Source organism: Peromyscus eremicus, chromosome 13 (genome assembly GCF_949786415.1).
Source record: "Peromyscus eremicus chromosome 13, PerEre_H2_v1, whole genome shotgun sequence".
NCBI lineage: Eukaryota > Metazoa > Chordata > Mammalia > Rodentia > Cricetidae > Peromyscus > Peromyscus eremicus.
The window spans coordinates 45,621,349-45,637,091 of record NC_081429.1 but is presented as its reverse complement, the minus strand read 5'-3'; the positions used below and the strand labels follow the sequence as shown (position 1 = coordinate 45,637,091).

General features: G+C 40.6%; 1 protein-coding gene across 1 annotated transcript in view; it reads left to right on the top strand.

Annotated features, from left to right (window-relative positions):
• Window positions 1-15,743, top strand: part of Pth2r (parathyroid hormone 2 receptor) — a 72,487-nt gene that overhangs the window by 567 nt on the left and 56,177 nt on the right. The window contains exon 2 of the mRNA XM_059278505.1: window positions 15,126-15,228. Within this exon, the coding sequence (XP_059134488.1) occupies window positions 15,126-15,228 (103 nt within the window). The remainder of the gene's footprint in view (window positions 1-15,125; window positions 15,229-15,743) is intronic.

The window sequence follows — 15,743 nt, the reverse complement described above, 5'->3', positions numbered from 1 at the left end:
AAAGAATATGTAAAGTTCACAGTTTTATTTTTTTCGGATGAACTAGAAAGGAAGACGCTTGCAGTGGGGTTCTGACGGTTGGGTCCTGTGAATTAAAACAGACCTGCGGTTATATCGCTCTGATACGGTAGAGGGCGCACGTTGACCGTCAAATAAAAATTCAATTTTTTTTTTTTTTAAAGTCTTTCCTTCGACAGTTAAATGCACCCATAAATACGTTCCTGTGGTACTTAAAACGATGTCTTTGACTTTTAAATGACCAACTTAAATTTTAATTATTCAGAAGATACAGTTAAAAATAACTAATCTGCCGTAGTCATAACCACATAAAATCAGAAGATTTCCTAGGAAATACGTGCCCTGAGAAATACTAGTCTTTACCTTGCATGATGAGGACGTTTCATGGAGACTTAATTCTGTTAACGAAAACCAAATGGGTAGTATGTCACTCAATGGTCACTTAAAAATATGTTCTTTTAAGTTTGAAAGAAGCTTCCATAGCGTGTCTGTAGGAAACCCTTCTAGACTGGATGGTAAATTCCCATTAGAATTATAGGACTCTGGTGATCTCCAAGGTGCCTCTTACATTTTGTCAAATAAGGTATTTGGATAAAATGTAAAACCACTATCTTCTTGTATAAGGGGCAGATCTGCTCTGACCCTTTCTTTTACTCAGAGTTCTAGGTTTCTTCTCTCAAGAAATGAGAGAGACATTATTTAGTTCAACGAGTCTCTGTGAAATCACGAGTAGAGTATTTCATTTGCCTTTTGCTCTCAATAAAACAAGTAGGACCCTCAGCCTGAGCACTACTGTCTTTTTGGGCCACATACCCGTTTCTTTTGGGGATGTCTCCTATAGTGCAGGGATCTCTGCCAGGGCTCTTTACTCTGTCCACTAGAAGCCAGTGGCAGCCCCTTGACCTTCACTGTGACAGTAGCAAGTATTTGCAGATATTGCCAGATGTCTTTAGGTGCTGAAATTCCTCCTGGTTGGGAATTATCTTTTAACACTGATTTTTTTTCTCTCTCTTTCCCTCTCATTCTCTCTCTCTCTCTCTGAATTCATAAATCTACAGTATGATGACATACTATATACTACATTTTTAATCTTTAAAGAAAAAACTGTAGGTTTGAACAAGTTACCTTTACATATTTATACATCCTCTGACCTTCAGTTTTTCATCTCAAAAAGAATCATATAGGACTAATTTTTTCTTTGGTCATTCTCATTAATTAATCAATTATTAATTTTTCCCAGTTCAATCACAGTTTCTCCTCCCTCCTTCCTCTCTTCCCAGTCCCTTCCCCCACCCTGCCCCCACCCATTCTCTCTCCCTTCCCTTCAGAAAAGTACAGGCCTTCCATATATTTATCAGCCAGCCATGAGATAACAAGTTGTAGTAAGACTAGGCACCCACAGGATGATAACATAGTATGTACTACATTTTTAATCTTTAAAGAAAACCTGTAGGTTCTAACACGTTACCTTTACATATTTATACATTCTTTGACCTGCAGTTTTTCATCTCAAAAAGAATTATATTGGATTATTTTTTTTAAATTCTACAATTCTTGGCTTATTACATTAGTTTATGGCTATTATATAGTCTGACATTTCATTAGTTAATTGGAAGAAGAATAGAGCTAAAACACATTGTGGGTATTACTTATCCAAGTGTTACCTGCTAATTCTATTAGCTAAAGTATAAGAAACAAGGTATTTATGAAAAAAAATGCACCTGTCTTGAGTTACCTTTGAGTGCCAAGTAAGTGATGAATATATTCATAGCTATACATATAATTCAAAAATTACTAAATGTTGAGAAAACACCAAACAAAATTTATCTAAGTATAATGGGCTGGTATAGAACAAATGTTTAATTGTCAATTGACATTGGATCACATCACAGAATAGATAACACGGGCCAGTGCTTATCGATTCTTATAAAGATTGTGGTTGTTTTTGTAAAGACGTAGCTTTGCCTCAAGGTCCAATTCAGGACCCATGCATTCACAACCTGGATGTCATTACAGAGCCTGGCAGTGCAGGTCTTAAAGCCATGATGATCATATGATAGCAAGTACCACCATATGCTTTGTGTTTTCTCTACTGCGCTAGTTAGTCCTCGGCAAATACTTGCGTACAGACCTTTGTGTACAGATCTCCATGCTTTTATTGTCCCTTTCTGTGCAGTGAGGCAGGGGTCTGTGAGCTCTCTTCACCTATCCTGAAGATTTAGTCTCCTGGAAGGTCAGACATCCTAGTGGGCTGATCCAGATAACCCATGCCTCCACTTACTTAGTCACTAAACGCTCAACACTGTGCTAAACACTTTGGTGTCCCATTTAATTCCCACAGTAACTCCATGACATAGGCACCGTCATTACTTACGTTTTTATAGATGAAGAGGGTGGGTGAAGAGATGTCAGAGGATGCACGAATGCAGCGAGCTGCCATTAAAGCACTATGATTTACACCTTGGCTTTCAGAGCTCCCATCTCCTGCTAGTGCCCTCTTTGTGGAGGTCAGGTGGCATTGCTTTGCTAAATTATGCACACCCCCTCCTCACCCGGTGGTCCCAGTAATGCTTACTCCAGAGCTGTAACCCATAGGATTTCTCACCTTAGTCTACTTTGAGCACCAAAGCAGGTCAGTGCTGCTATAGAACTGGGCACAATGCGAGTGTTCGTAATGGGGTACTGTGCACAGCAAAAAGCAACGCGTTAAATATGCTCTCGCCAGCAGGAGGAGATCACAAAGCGGGATGAGATGGGACAGAGATGAGATAATGAGAAAATACCATGTACATATGTTAAAACATATATGATGCAAAGGCTAATGCACGCTGTGTGGGCGTGTTCAGATAAAAGTTCGTGCCCCACAGAGACGTATGTGGGGGATAGAGCATTGTGAGTGGGAGGTAAGGGAGGAAGTGAAGAAATCAATACACGTAGTCACCATACACTGTGTGCCTCAACCTCTGGGGAGAGTTGGAAGAGACAGACCTGCCATGGAGCCATCATTGGTAGATAGAACCTGGGACATAGGCAGCTAGGACACTTATTTTGTTTTTTTTTTTAGTAAGTTGAAATGTGACTGCTGATTATGTCCCTGTTGTGCAGGTTGCTGCAAGCCCTGTCGCAGCCAAGCAGAGAATAGTTGGTTTGTTTTTTGCCCTCCCGCCCACAGCCAACAGCCAGGATTCTTGTCAACTGTCTTCTCGTTCAAAGGACAAGGAAGCCTCCTGTCCCTGGTGGGATGGATTTCTGTGCAGGTCATCTCTTCAGCCCTAGTAGCCTAGAGGCAGAGGAATGGAAGGGAGTTAGACTTTGCTTTTTTCTTGGCAATGTATCCAGTCATTTTTAATGTCTGAGCACTTTTCTCAGTTCTTTGGGACTAGATCTATAACATTCCCAGTCAGCACCCCTACATTTTGTTTGTGTCCCGGACTCTGGCTCCAGCTGTGTTGGTCAGCTACTGGAACACAGGTATCTTTTCCCCCCATCTTTCCTTTCTTTCTTTCACCTCTCTGGGTTAGTCTTTCTTGCTCTATTTTTTCTTTAAATCACTTCATTTCTTCTCCTTTAAGTTTCTCTTCCCCCACTGTGAAATGGCAGTGATAATATCATTTATGCACGGAATGCGAAAGTCTTGATTTTTAAAATGGACAAACAAGACGAAAATAAAAATACCAGCTCTTTCTTTTCTCCCGACTGGATTAGCCAAGCTCTTTTCAATAAAAAGCGGTTGGCTGAGATCGGGAGCTGCGGCAGGCTTTTGAATTGGCATGAGAGAGAAACTGTGAGGCCGTTCCTTCCATCTGCAATGCTCTCCTTTTATTCTTTATGACGTCCCTAGGACCTGATTTCTTTCCGATAGCAATCAGATCCTTTAGCCATTTTACTCATGGCTCTTATAAAATGTATATTATTAAGAGTATTTGATTAATAAGTGCATTAGTCGGGGTTTTCTAGAGGAACAGAACAAATGGTATGGATACATATATTTATTAAAGATTTTTTAACCCCAGCTTATGCTAAAATAGCAACAACAGCTGAATCACACCCCAAGAGGCTGCAAATCTGGTCCTTGCTTGATCACTGAATCTAGGTGCCTCAGTAGTCCCAAGATGGTGTTGAAAATCTGGAAGGATCATGGGGAGTCCCTTGGTTCTTGCTTTACAATGGAAGCTTGGAAACAGTGTTTCTGCTATCAGCAAAGGAATTACCATCATCATCATCAGGGTAAACCAACTGAGCTGCCAGAGGGAAGGCGAAGTAAGGTGCAAAGGGCCAATGAGTAACCTTCCTTTGTATGTGCTACCGGAAGGTGCTACCCTCAATTGGGTGGAGTCTTCTCACATCAGTTAAGGCAGTCAGGATAATTCTTCACTGAAGGTTCCCCACCTAAGTGATTCTCATTTATGACAAGTAAGTTCCTTTTGAAACCAACCATAACAATCGACTTCCCTCTTTGATCCTGAAGACAGATCAGAGAACCCGGAAGCCGTTATAGCCATCTTGTTCAGCAGCAAGAACAGCAAGGATGCACCGAAAATTACAAAACCGAATCCCAGCATCATTAGGTTCATTACAAATTCCATAGACTTGCTGAGGATTTTCCTCACGTTACCTGGTTAACTGTAAAATTGGCACAATTTTACCTCAAAAATATAATATTTGCTCTTTGTATAGAACCTAGAAAAATGAGAGGACCTTCCCTAACCAAAATACTGTGACAGCTCATGACAGTTCAACCCAGCAGGTACCGGGAGGGCTTCTCATGCTCCAGACTGTGAGAATCTCTGGGAACGATACTGGACTGTGTTCCCCCAAAGATCATGTTCAACATTTTTAGAAATCATTCTCAATTGGAGTCAGTGCCTAAAACAAACTTGGAGTGATGGCAGTTCAGCAGGAGGGACGTGAACCTAACCTGTGTCCTGTCCTCAAGTTATTACCTCCTGTGTCTTGTCCCTCTGTCTGTATAAAAGTCTGGGTCCCAAATGACACTTACACCTCACAATATTGTCGAGTGTAACATTCTGCCCTCATTTGGACCTGGCTTTGCTGACAACACATAGATTTCCTCTTTCGGAAGCCTTTGCTGGTTCCCAGAACTGCTGACTAAATTTCTCAGATATCTAAACTATTCTAAGAACAATTTCTCTTTGCCTTCTTCCCTTTCACTCACAAAGGGCAGTCGTTACATCTTTATATTGGAAATTGGGGAGACTAAGGCTTAGCTCCTAGGTTCGCTGTTAAAAAAAAGATTTATGCACTCATCTACTTTGTGTGCGTGTGTGTGTGTGTGTGTGTGTGTGTGTGTGTGTGTGCTTCTGTGTGTGTGCTTCTGTGTGTGGGAGTGTGTATCTGTGTGAGTGCGGGTGTCCGTGTGTCTGTGTTGAGTGTATACCTATGTATGTGTATGCATGCCCCTGGCTACACCTGTAGATGCCAGAGAGGATGTAAGGTGTTCTTCTCTATAACTCTACACATTCTCATTTGAAGCAGGGTGTCTCCTAGGACCTGGGCCTTCCATTGTCTCTTCTGGGTCCAAAGCCAGCAAGCCCCCGAGATCCTCCTTCTCTGCTCAGAGTATGGTCACAAGTGTGACTAGGACATCTTCCTTGTTGTCTGGGTGCTGGTATCCAAACTCCCATCCTCACAATTGCCCAGCGGGCACTTTGAGTGATACCTGTAGCCTTATTGGGTTCATCTCTATGAAAGGCTATAGAAAACTATTTAATTTACAGGTTCTCATGTTAAGTTTTCTTTATGTCCTTTTTTGTTTATTTTCTAATAAGACTGAATTTATCCAATACCTTGGAGTAAAAGTTTTGATTATAAGTATCCAACAGTATAAACAGTATGAAACAGATCTGTAGATTTCTAATATATTAATACAAAGTGCATGACTACATACAGTACATCCTACAGGCACAGAGTGGAGGGGGAGAAGACTGGGGTTTAGGTCGAGCAATAAATAAATAAATACAGAAGAATGAGTGGTGTGGTTCTCCACAGCCCTTGGTGTAGTACAGAGTCCAGCCATTACCATTCTCCTGCATTACTCTGACATGAGATTTCTTTTTTTTTTTTGTATGTTTTGGCTGCAGTACTGGCGGTAGAATATACTTTGATGTTTTCTTTATGTTCTTAATCGATATGCTTAGTTGTTACTACTGTAGTAGGTATACAGAGTTTCCATTTTTGTTTACAAGTTTATAGTTTAGTGATCATATTATTAATTGTGATTTTATGTCGGTGCTTCTGTTCAAAACGGCCTTCTCATTGCTGACTGATATCAGACATGCTAGTTTTCCCAGTCTCTCCCTTCCCCCAGGATGTCACAGCTGTGCTCTCATGGCAGATGTGTTGCTTCAGGGGTGGCACTGGCCATTGGCCCTTCATGCTGTTATGTACCTATCTATCATTTGGCCCACACTCTGACTTTCTGTAATCTCAAATTCTGGCTGCTAACTGCCTGAAGGAAATGACCTTCCTGACAGTTGATCCCATCTCAAATCAGGCCAACCCTGTTTGGATAGTAATAACCGTTGTCTGACTGTCGTTTCCAAATGGAATGAACGGAATAGTCATAGAGCATCTCAGGAATCACCCCAAGTAACAGAGCGAACACTGCCAAGTTGTCCTGGGAGTCCACAACTTCCAGAAGTAACTCGGCTGCAACAAGCATGTGGCTGACCACTGTATTTCATTTGTTCCCATATCAACAGAAGGAGGTTTCGAGTTCTGACATATAAAGGACTCAGATTTCTTGGGTTATCAACACAGTGTTAGTTCTAAAAAGATTTTTTTTTTGTCTAAATCTGAGTCCAAGACAAAAATGGTTTTCATCCCCACCTACTATTTATCTATTTTTATATTAAGCTAATACGTACTTCCAATTATATGATATCTGAGATTTTATACGTTACACTTCATTTGACATTACAGCACACATTTTTCACTTCCCACAACCACTTTCCTGCTTTATATACTCATTCTCTTTTCTTTTCACGGCTCTTCTACTGGTTCCAATCATGTGTGTCTTCCTTTCTCTAGAGCCTACTTGATAAAACTACAAAACATGAAACATTTTGGTCTTGTGTATTAAAACTAATTACTGTCCACAACGCACACAGGGGGGCTGGGTGGGGGGAGGATGTTTGTACAACACGGAGGCTGATCATTTCAGATTGTTAGATTATATTCCAAACGAGCTGAGGGCCATTGTTTCGGATCTTGGGCTGAGTTGGGCATGTTCACCTGAGATGCTGTCGCAGCTGTTCCAGATGCCGTTGCAGAGAAGTGACAGATACAGAGACTCTAAGGACTAAACCACTGGCCGGCAGCATTTGGAAACAGTCAAATATCACTGATGAGTAGAAAGAAAAACTGGGTTTTTAGAGAGAGCGTGTCTAAGAAACCAGCACTTGGAAATGGTGAAGTAGATTGAGTCAACATAGAACTGAGCAGTGTAAGAGCCACACTTAGATATCAGCATTATTGTGTATTGTTTTTTGAAAATGGTTCACATGGGGAATACAAAATATTGATGAGTTTAATTCTGTATCACTTTCACATTTCTGAAGTGTTCTAATACTGAAAACCTTTTACTTAGCCATTTTATCTAATTAGTCACCTGGAGTAATTTCACAACTAAAACCGAAGGAGAATTCACTCTACAGATTACAATCTTGATACAAGTGGTGCCAGCTACAGTTAACTGTAATTCTATAGTACACCTCATATAGTTGTATGTCCTGTAGTATTTCTCCTAACTATTCCATAGGCAATAGCCATTGTATTATATTTATTTTCTTATATATTTTACATCTTCTGTCAGCCGATAAAAGCAGTGCATATTTTCTTACAATCATTCTCATTATAATAGGTAAATTTGAGTTGCTATAACTTCAATTCTCAAGCTTTATTTATAACATTGTATCCACTTAGTCAAAAATTGACAAACCGTAGTCTGACACCCAAATATGACCTATCACCTATTTTTCTGCACAGGTGAGGGACAGGAATGAGTTTTATGTTTTTGATGCTTGAATAAAGATCAAAAGAAAGACCGAGGTTAACATCCACAGGGGAGCATATTGATTGTAGGCGCTGTGGATATGGTGCTTTACAAATGGCACCTCGCCTCTGCCGTCTTCCACTTCCAAAGACGTTACGTGAATAACGTATTTGAGTGTTGTCTGACTGAGTGAACCCTGGAGTTGTAGAGCGTATCAGGAATCACCCCGAGTAACAGAGCAAACACAGCGACGTTGTCCACTGCGTTTCATTTGTTTCCACATCAACAGAAGGAGGTTTTGAGTTCTGACATATAAAGGACTCAGGTTTCGTTGGGTTATCAATACAGGGTCAGCTCTAAAAAGATTTTTTTTTTGTCTGAATCTGAGTTCAAGACCAAAATGGTTTACATCCCCACTTACTATTTATATATGTTTATGTTAAGCTAATACATACTTCCAATTATATGATATCTGAGATGTATGTCCAGTCTCAAGCAAAACGCTGAATAAATCTTAACTAAGGACTTAATGTAAAATGCCTAATCCATGCTCCTCAAAACTATGAAGATAATTAAAAATTAGGAAGTGTGAAAAATCCGAAGAAAATATCGTGAATTGTACTGTGGCATTTTGATGAAATGTTGGAACATAAGACAACATTAAGTTAAAATATAAGAGAAAATTGTATAAAGAGTATGTATGCACAAGTGTGAACATTAACTAGTAATAATATGTCAATATTAATTTATCATTTAGAACAAATATACTCTATTAACATGACAGAAAGGAAACACCCTGGGGATAGATGAGAACCCCATGTCTTCTTCTGTAATTAACATTTTTTTCACCTGGTAATCTAAAACTCAAGAAATTTTAAAAATCAGGAGAAGAACAGGGACTGGGGATATGGCTCAGGAAGCCAAATGCCTATTGCATAAACATGAGGTCCTGAGTTCAGGTTCAGAGCAGCCACATAAAAGCCATCTGTGGTGGCTCACATTTATAACCCTAGTGCTGGGGTAGTAGAAAGAGGTGGGGCTCACTGACAAGCCAGTCCAGCTAACTGGGCACGATGAGAGTCCTTGTGTCAAAAAAATAAATGAAGAGTGATTAAGGAAGAGAGTGAATGTCAACCTCTGCCCACCCCCATGATACACTACACACACTTACACGTATACCTCCTAAAGTTTCCACATCCCAATAGTACCCCTAACTGGGGACCCAAGCTTTCAACACAGCATTTGGGAGATGTTCTGAATCCAAACCATAACACCTTTTTCTACGTAAAACAGTTATGTCTGGCAGAGTTAGAGTTCTTCTGCAAGATACAACCAACCACCTGAATCTATGTAAAAGATTATTATGAGGAAGATACTGAACACCATGGAATGAGCACTAGGATCTGTTACCTGAAACTGAGAGACCTGGCAGAGCTGGAGGTCTAATTCAGCCAAAGCCTACAGGCCCCCAAACCAGGAGAGCTGATGGCTGATGAAGTCAATCTCTGGAGATACTGAAGACGAGATGAGTTGTCCTAGCTGAACAGCAAGGGTGTGTGTGTGTGTGTGTGTGTGTGTGTGTGTGTGTGTGTGTGTGTGTGTGAGAGAGAGAGAGAGAGAGAGAGAGAGAGAGAGAGAGAGAGAGAGAGAGAGAGAGAGAGAGAGAGACAGAGGTGGATATGAATTCCCTTTTCCTTGTATCTTATTCTTTAGGGCTTCAGCAGGTTGTTTGAGGTCCATCTACCTAGGGAGGACAGTCTACTGAGTCTACCAGTTTGAATACACCTGGAAATATCTTCACAGGGAAACCAGAAACAGTGTTTAATTTGGACTCTCCATGGCCCATTTAACTTGACATATACAATTAATTATCAAACTATTCAGAAAGAGAATTCACATTTTTAATCATTTCCAATGCTGGCTAAATTTGGTGTGTGAATATTACTATAACTCTCTTAGATTGTTATATCCATACAAGAAAGTGAACTTTATGAGGCAGATGGTTTTGCAAAATTATAGAATACTCATATTTCAAACATTTTAATAATACTGGCTTCTTAAGTAATAATCTTTTGGCAATTTTTTTGATATTAATCTTGTGGAAAATTTACTAGGATGAGGTAATATTTTAAAAATATAGTAGTAACATGTAATGACTGTACTGTTTATAGGTTATAGTACTATATATATATTTTTTTGAGACAGGGTCTCATTGTAGCCCAGACAGCCAATGATGAATTTGAGATTCTGATCCTCCTGCCTCAACCTCTTAAGTTCTGGGATTATAAGTGTGCACCACCACTCTGGCTGATGGGGTACTGGGATTGCTCGTAGGGCTCTGTGCGTGCTAGGAAAGCACTCTATCAATTGAACTACATTTCCAAGCCCAGTGTGATGTTTTCATACATGTATGCAATATATATTTAGTCAAATCATAGTAATCAGCACAGCATCACCTCCGATATTTGGGTGAGAACGTTTAAAACACTTCTAGCTATTTTGTTAGGAAGGAATGTTATTTTTTAAATAACCTTTTGTGATCATTAAAAACTTATATGCATTTGTAAAAAATACTAAAGAAAATCAATATATCCTTTATCCAGTTTACATCAATGGTAACAACAAAATTATAATGAGATATCACAACCAAGATGCATTCAAGACACATAAGCTGGCCCTCACAAAAGGAAGAGCCCTCTGCTGCTTTCTTTTATTCCTAATTTTTAAATTAATTCTTTGATAGTCCTATAAAATGTATTTTGATTTTGTTCTTCCCTCCTCCAGTTTCTCCCAGATCCACCCTCTTCCCTAGCCATCCAACTTTGTATCCTATTTAGTTTTTTAATTCCCACAAAGTCCTATCTCTGCCACTCATATAGTTTTGGATGTATGTGGAACACAGTCAACCATCTTAGTTACACTTTCTATTGCTGTGAAGAGATAGCCTGACTGTGGCAACTCTTATAAAGGAAAACATTTAATTGGGGTGGCTTGCTTACAGTTCAGAGGTTCAAGCCATAATCATCATGGTGAGACCTGGTGGTGTGCAGGCTGACGTGGTGCTGGAAAAGCAGCTGAGAGTCCTACATCTTGCAGGCAACAGGAAATAGACTATCTTACTGGGCATGGCTTGAGCATATATAAGACCTCAAAGCCCGGCTCCACTGTGACACACTTCCTCTGATGAGACCACACCTATTCCAACAAGGCCACACCTCTTAATAGTGCCACTCCCTTTGGGGGCCATTTTCTTTCAAACCATCGTACCAACCTAACAGGGGCCATACCACTAAAGAAAACTGACTCTTACTCAGCATTTATCAATTGCTAGGAGCTCCTCAGATGGGAGTGGGACTTTGATCCCACCTCTGTTTATCATGCTGGGATTTCATCTGGCTTGAACTCATATAGGCCTTGTGCATGCTGTCACAAACTGCTAACCTGAGTTTATATGTACAACTGATTGACTGTGTCTGGAAAACACTGTTTCCTTGAGGTCACCTACTGCCTCTGGGTCTTACACTCTTTCCATTTCCTCTTCTGCATGATCCCTGAGCCTTGAGAGTAGGGGGTGTCATAGAGATGTTGCATTTAGGGCCGAGCATTTCACAATCTTTCATTCTTTGCACTTTGACTAGTTGTGGTCTCTGTGTTAATCACCTTCTACTACAAACAGAAACATCTGTAATGAGGGTTGAGTGATGAACTAATCTATAGTTACAATGATAAGTCATTAAAGGTCAGTTTAATACTAAGTACATTTAACATTTAGTAGTAGGTGTTCCCCTAGGGCCTAGGGCCTGTCAAGCCACAGGTTTTTGGTCTTATTGATTGTGTCAGATGTCAGTTTCATCTTGTGAAATGTGCTTTAAACCCAGTTGTAAAGTGGTTGGCCACTCCCATGATGCCACTATTGATTGTATTAGTGGACATGCCTTGACAGGCTTGATATTATTGTAGCTCACAGGATTCACAACTGAATAGGATGGGTGATTGCTTTTCTCCTCTGTTAGTGTGTATAGAACCTTCTAGCACTATGAAACAAGACAGAAGGGATGAAACTTCCAGGTCAGTACCAGTTTGACTTCTCCATGTGGAACCACACGCTGTCTTCAGCAACAGGGTCTTACTGTCAAGCTTGGAGGATAACCAAGAGCTTTGGCAATAACCTGTAAAATTTGTGAATCTGTGGGACCATATTGGCCAACAGCTCCAAAAGAAGTAACCCATTCCTGGCACTGGGCTTTTGCCTCTGGTGTCTAGTAGCTTTACTGTGTAACTTTGTCTAAACTGTGTATAAGGAAGCTTCTGCAGGAGTAGGTTTTCATGTGACTTTGAAATATCTTTAGTGTTTGACATCCCACCTTACATTTCTTTCTGTACTCTACCCTCCCATCTCTCACTCCATTTAATGCTTCCTGCTCCTAGGTTGCCAACACGGTCTTTATTTACATGCAGATAGCGAGGGTGAAAAAGGAAATCTATTAAGGATAGTATTCTGTTTTTTCCTGTCTCTCAAACCACTGTGGAGGATCATAGGGTTGCCTGTGACAGCCTTGCTAGGCTACACGTTTAGATGCCCCACAGTTGGCTGTCAATTGCCTGGGGTCAGACCAATGTCTGTAGGTTTTCTGTCTTGTCAGATGCCCTTTTCCTACCTTGGGTTCAGAGGCTTTTCTTGAGGCCAATTTACCTTTGTTAGTGTTTCAGAGTTTCCAGCCACTTTAACTGCACATTTATGGTGTGTAAGTCAGAAAGAAAATGCAAGTAGCTTTCTACTGTGTCATTCTCCAGGATCTGAGATCCCAGTCTGGTGTGCTTTCTTTGATTCACCTCTCAGAAGCTTCTTAATTCTGTCTGTCTGTCTGTCTGTCTGTCAGTCAGTCTGAGTGTCTGCCTGCCTGTCTATCTATCTATATACCTATCTATCATCTATCTATCTATCTATCTATCTATCTATCTATCTATCTATCTATCTATCTATCTATCTATCTATGTATGTATGTATCTATTGATCTCTATGTCTGTCTATCTATCTCTATTCCAGGGTTTTTAGTTGTGGTTTCTGGGATGAATATGGGAATGTATGCCTACCCTATTGGTCCTAAAATTCCAAAGTGCTTCCTCTTGAAGCACTGGTCTAGTTTATATCATCATATCTATTTGAAAATGGAATACACAGGACATTGTAATCATGAGCCCTTCAATATCATGACATTAAGAATTTATATCTACAGTGACAACTTTATGAACTTTCTGTTATAACACATCCTATCAAATCAGGGCTTCTCTTAGATCTTAAGTCTCTGACATTGGAATTCAATATTTTGTTTTAAGTTACGAATGATCACTTGCCCGTCTGTTTTTCTAAATGTGACACTTGGTTGTGGATGCAATTGTTGCTTTTGGAGTAAAAGACATTGGGGAGGAAGATTGCTCCTATTTTAACTATGCTATCATTTTCATGTCACTCTAAGGTCAGGAATAATTCAGGAATAATGCTTTTACAATGCCCTTGATATTAAGTTCTTTCTTCCTTCACAAAGCACATTATTTTCATATGAAACTAATAAATACTGACCAAATGGATAATAGATATGTGGGTGCATATCTTTATTTTTCATTTTTCTTTATTAAGAAATTTTCTACTCACTCAACATACTACCCACAGATCCCATCACCTCTCTCCTCCCACCCTCCAGCCCTCCCTCCCAAGCCACCCTACATCCCCACATCCCCCAAATCAAGGTCTCCCATGGGGAGTCAGCAGAGCCCTGCACACTGAGCCGAGGCAGGTCCAAGCCCCTCCCCACTGCACCAAGGCTGTGCAAGGCATCACACCACAGGCACCGGATTCCAAAAGCCTGCCCATGAACCAGGGATGGATCCCAATCCCCCTGCCTGGGTGCCCCCGAAACAGTTCGAGCCAAACAACCATCTTCCGTATCCAGAGGGCCTAGTCCAGTCTCATGGGGGCTCCACAGCCACCGGTCCACAGTTCATGGGCTTCCACTAGTGTGGCCGGTCATCTCTGCACGTCCTCTCATCATGATCTCGATGTCCCCCCCAGCTGCAGAATCCCTCCTCTCTCTCATTGATTGGATTCCCAGAGCTCAACCTGGCGCCTGGCTGTGGATCTCTGGATCTGCCTCCATCAGTCACTAGACAAAGGCTCTATGATGACAGTTAGGGTATTCATTAGACCGGTCACCAGAGTGGACCAGTCCAGGCAGTGGGTGCACATCTCACCATTATAAAGTTCCCACTTTTAAGGCAAGAAGATGAATAGAGATCATTTAGAATAACCTATTTCTTTCATAGATAAATAAACCTAAAGTCAGATGTGTGTTATGTCCAGGTTTTGCTGATCGGTAGAGCTAAATTTAATCTTTCTATTTCTATTTCTATGTAGCATAACTGTGAAAGAATTAGTAATGTATTGTGTCTTCATAATATGCTAGGCATTTTCAGTGTTTATTATTTCTTCTAGTTACATTATTTATAATTACCTAATCACAATTTAGAGCTTTTTTTACATTTTCTGGTACTGCAATTAAAATTACCCAGAAAGATAATATTGAATTACATATTAGTTTCCCTTTATTGCTGTGAAAACCCCGACAGAACAAACTTAAAGAACAATAGACTTATTTTGGCTCACAGTCTCAAATGATTCAGCCTGTATGATTTCTTGACCCCTGGGAAATCTGATAAAAAAGCATAACAGCACAACCATGTGGTGGAGTAGGGCTGTTCACGTCGTGGTCAACAAGGAAGCTGAGAGGGGATAAGAAGTTGGGAATGAGATAGGAAGTGCCCATGGATAATATACTTCTAAGAACCCACCTCTGGGTGACGTAATTCTTTCAGCTCTACCCAGTCTTCTAGGTTTTTAAAGTGTCCCCAAGTAGCACGATTATCTGGGACCAAATAATCAGTTCATGAGCCCAAGGGGGACAGTGAATGTTCAAACCACAATATTGTATTCTGATAAGGGACTGTTACAGCTAGCTTGATTGGAAGTGAAAGAGTGAGATCTTTATTCTGTTTTTAAGATGCTGGGGAAATGATGGCATTTCATTTGCTTCCACAGCTGGATTCTGATGGCATCATCACCATAGAAGAGCAGATTGTTCTTGTTATGAAAGCTAAAGTGCAATGCGAGCTCAACATCACAACTCAACTCCAAGAAGGAGGTAATAATGCCAAGAAACATGTCTTTTCTTTGTGTTCTTCCCTCTTCACAAAACTTCAAATAGTCCCCCGTGTCCATCTCCCCCCGTGCCCCCAATGCTAGGGAGATCCTCGTCAGTCACTCTGTGTTACCATGTGGAAGGTATGAAAAGGGAATGACATTCTTCCACCTTTTTACCAACGCATACTTCCCTTTCCTAGGATGGAAATGACTTGTCCGGTTTATGAGTTTGGGAGTACCAACTGGGCATGAGCGTACCTGGCCCCTCTTTGGATTTGCCTGCTTGTGGGGAGCCTGCGCGTTGGCTTGCCCTTGACTGTGCAATAAGCTCGGAGGGGGTCAACTCTGCCCCTGTGGATATTGTTTACAGTCTCGGGTTGTGATCTCACTTCAGACCAGTCCATAAGCCATGTCCTACAGAAAACTTTTAAAATAAAATGATAATTATTTCCAGGAAATGATCATTTCCTGAGTTTTTGAGTCATCGCTCAGTGGTTTCTAAATTCAGGTCAGCAG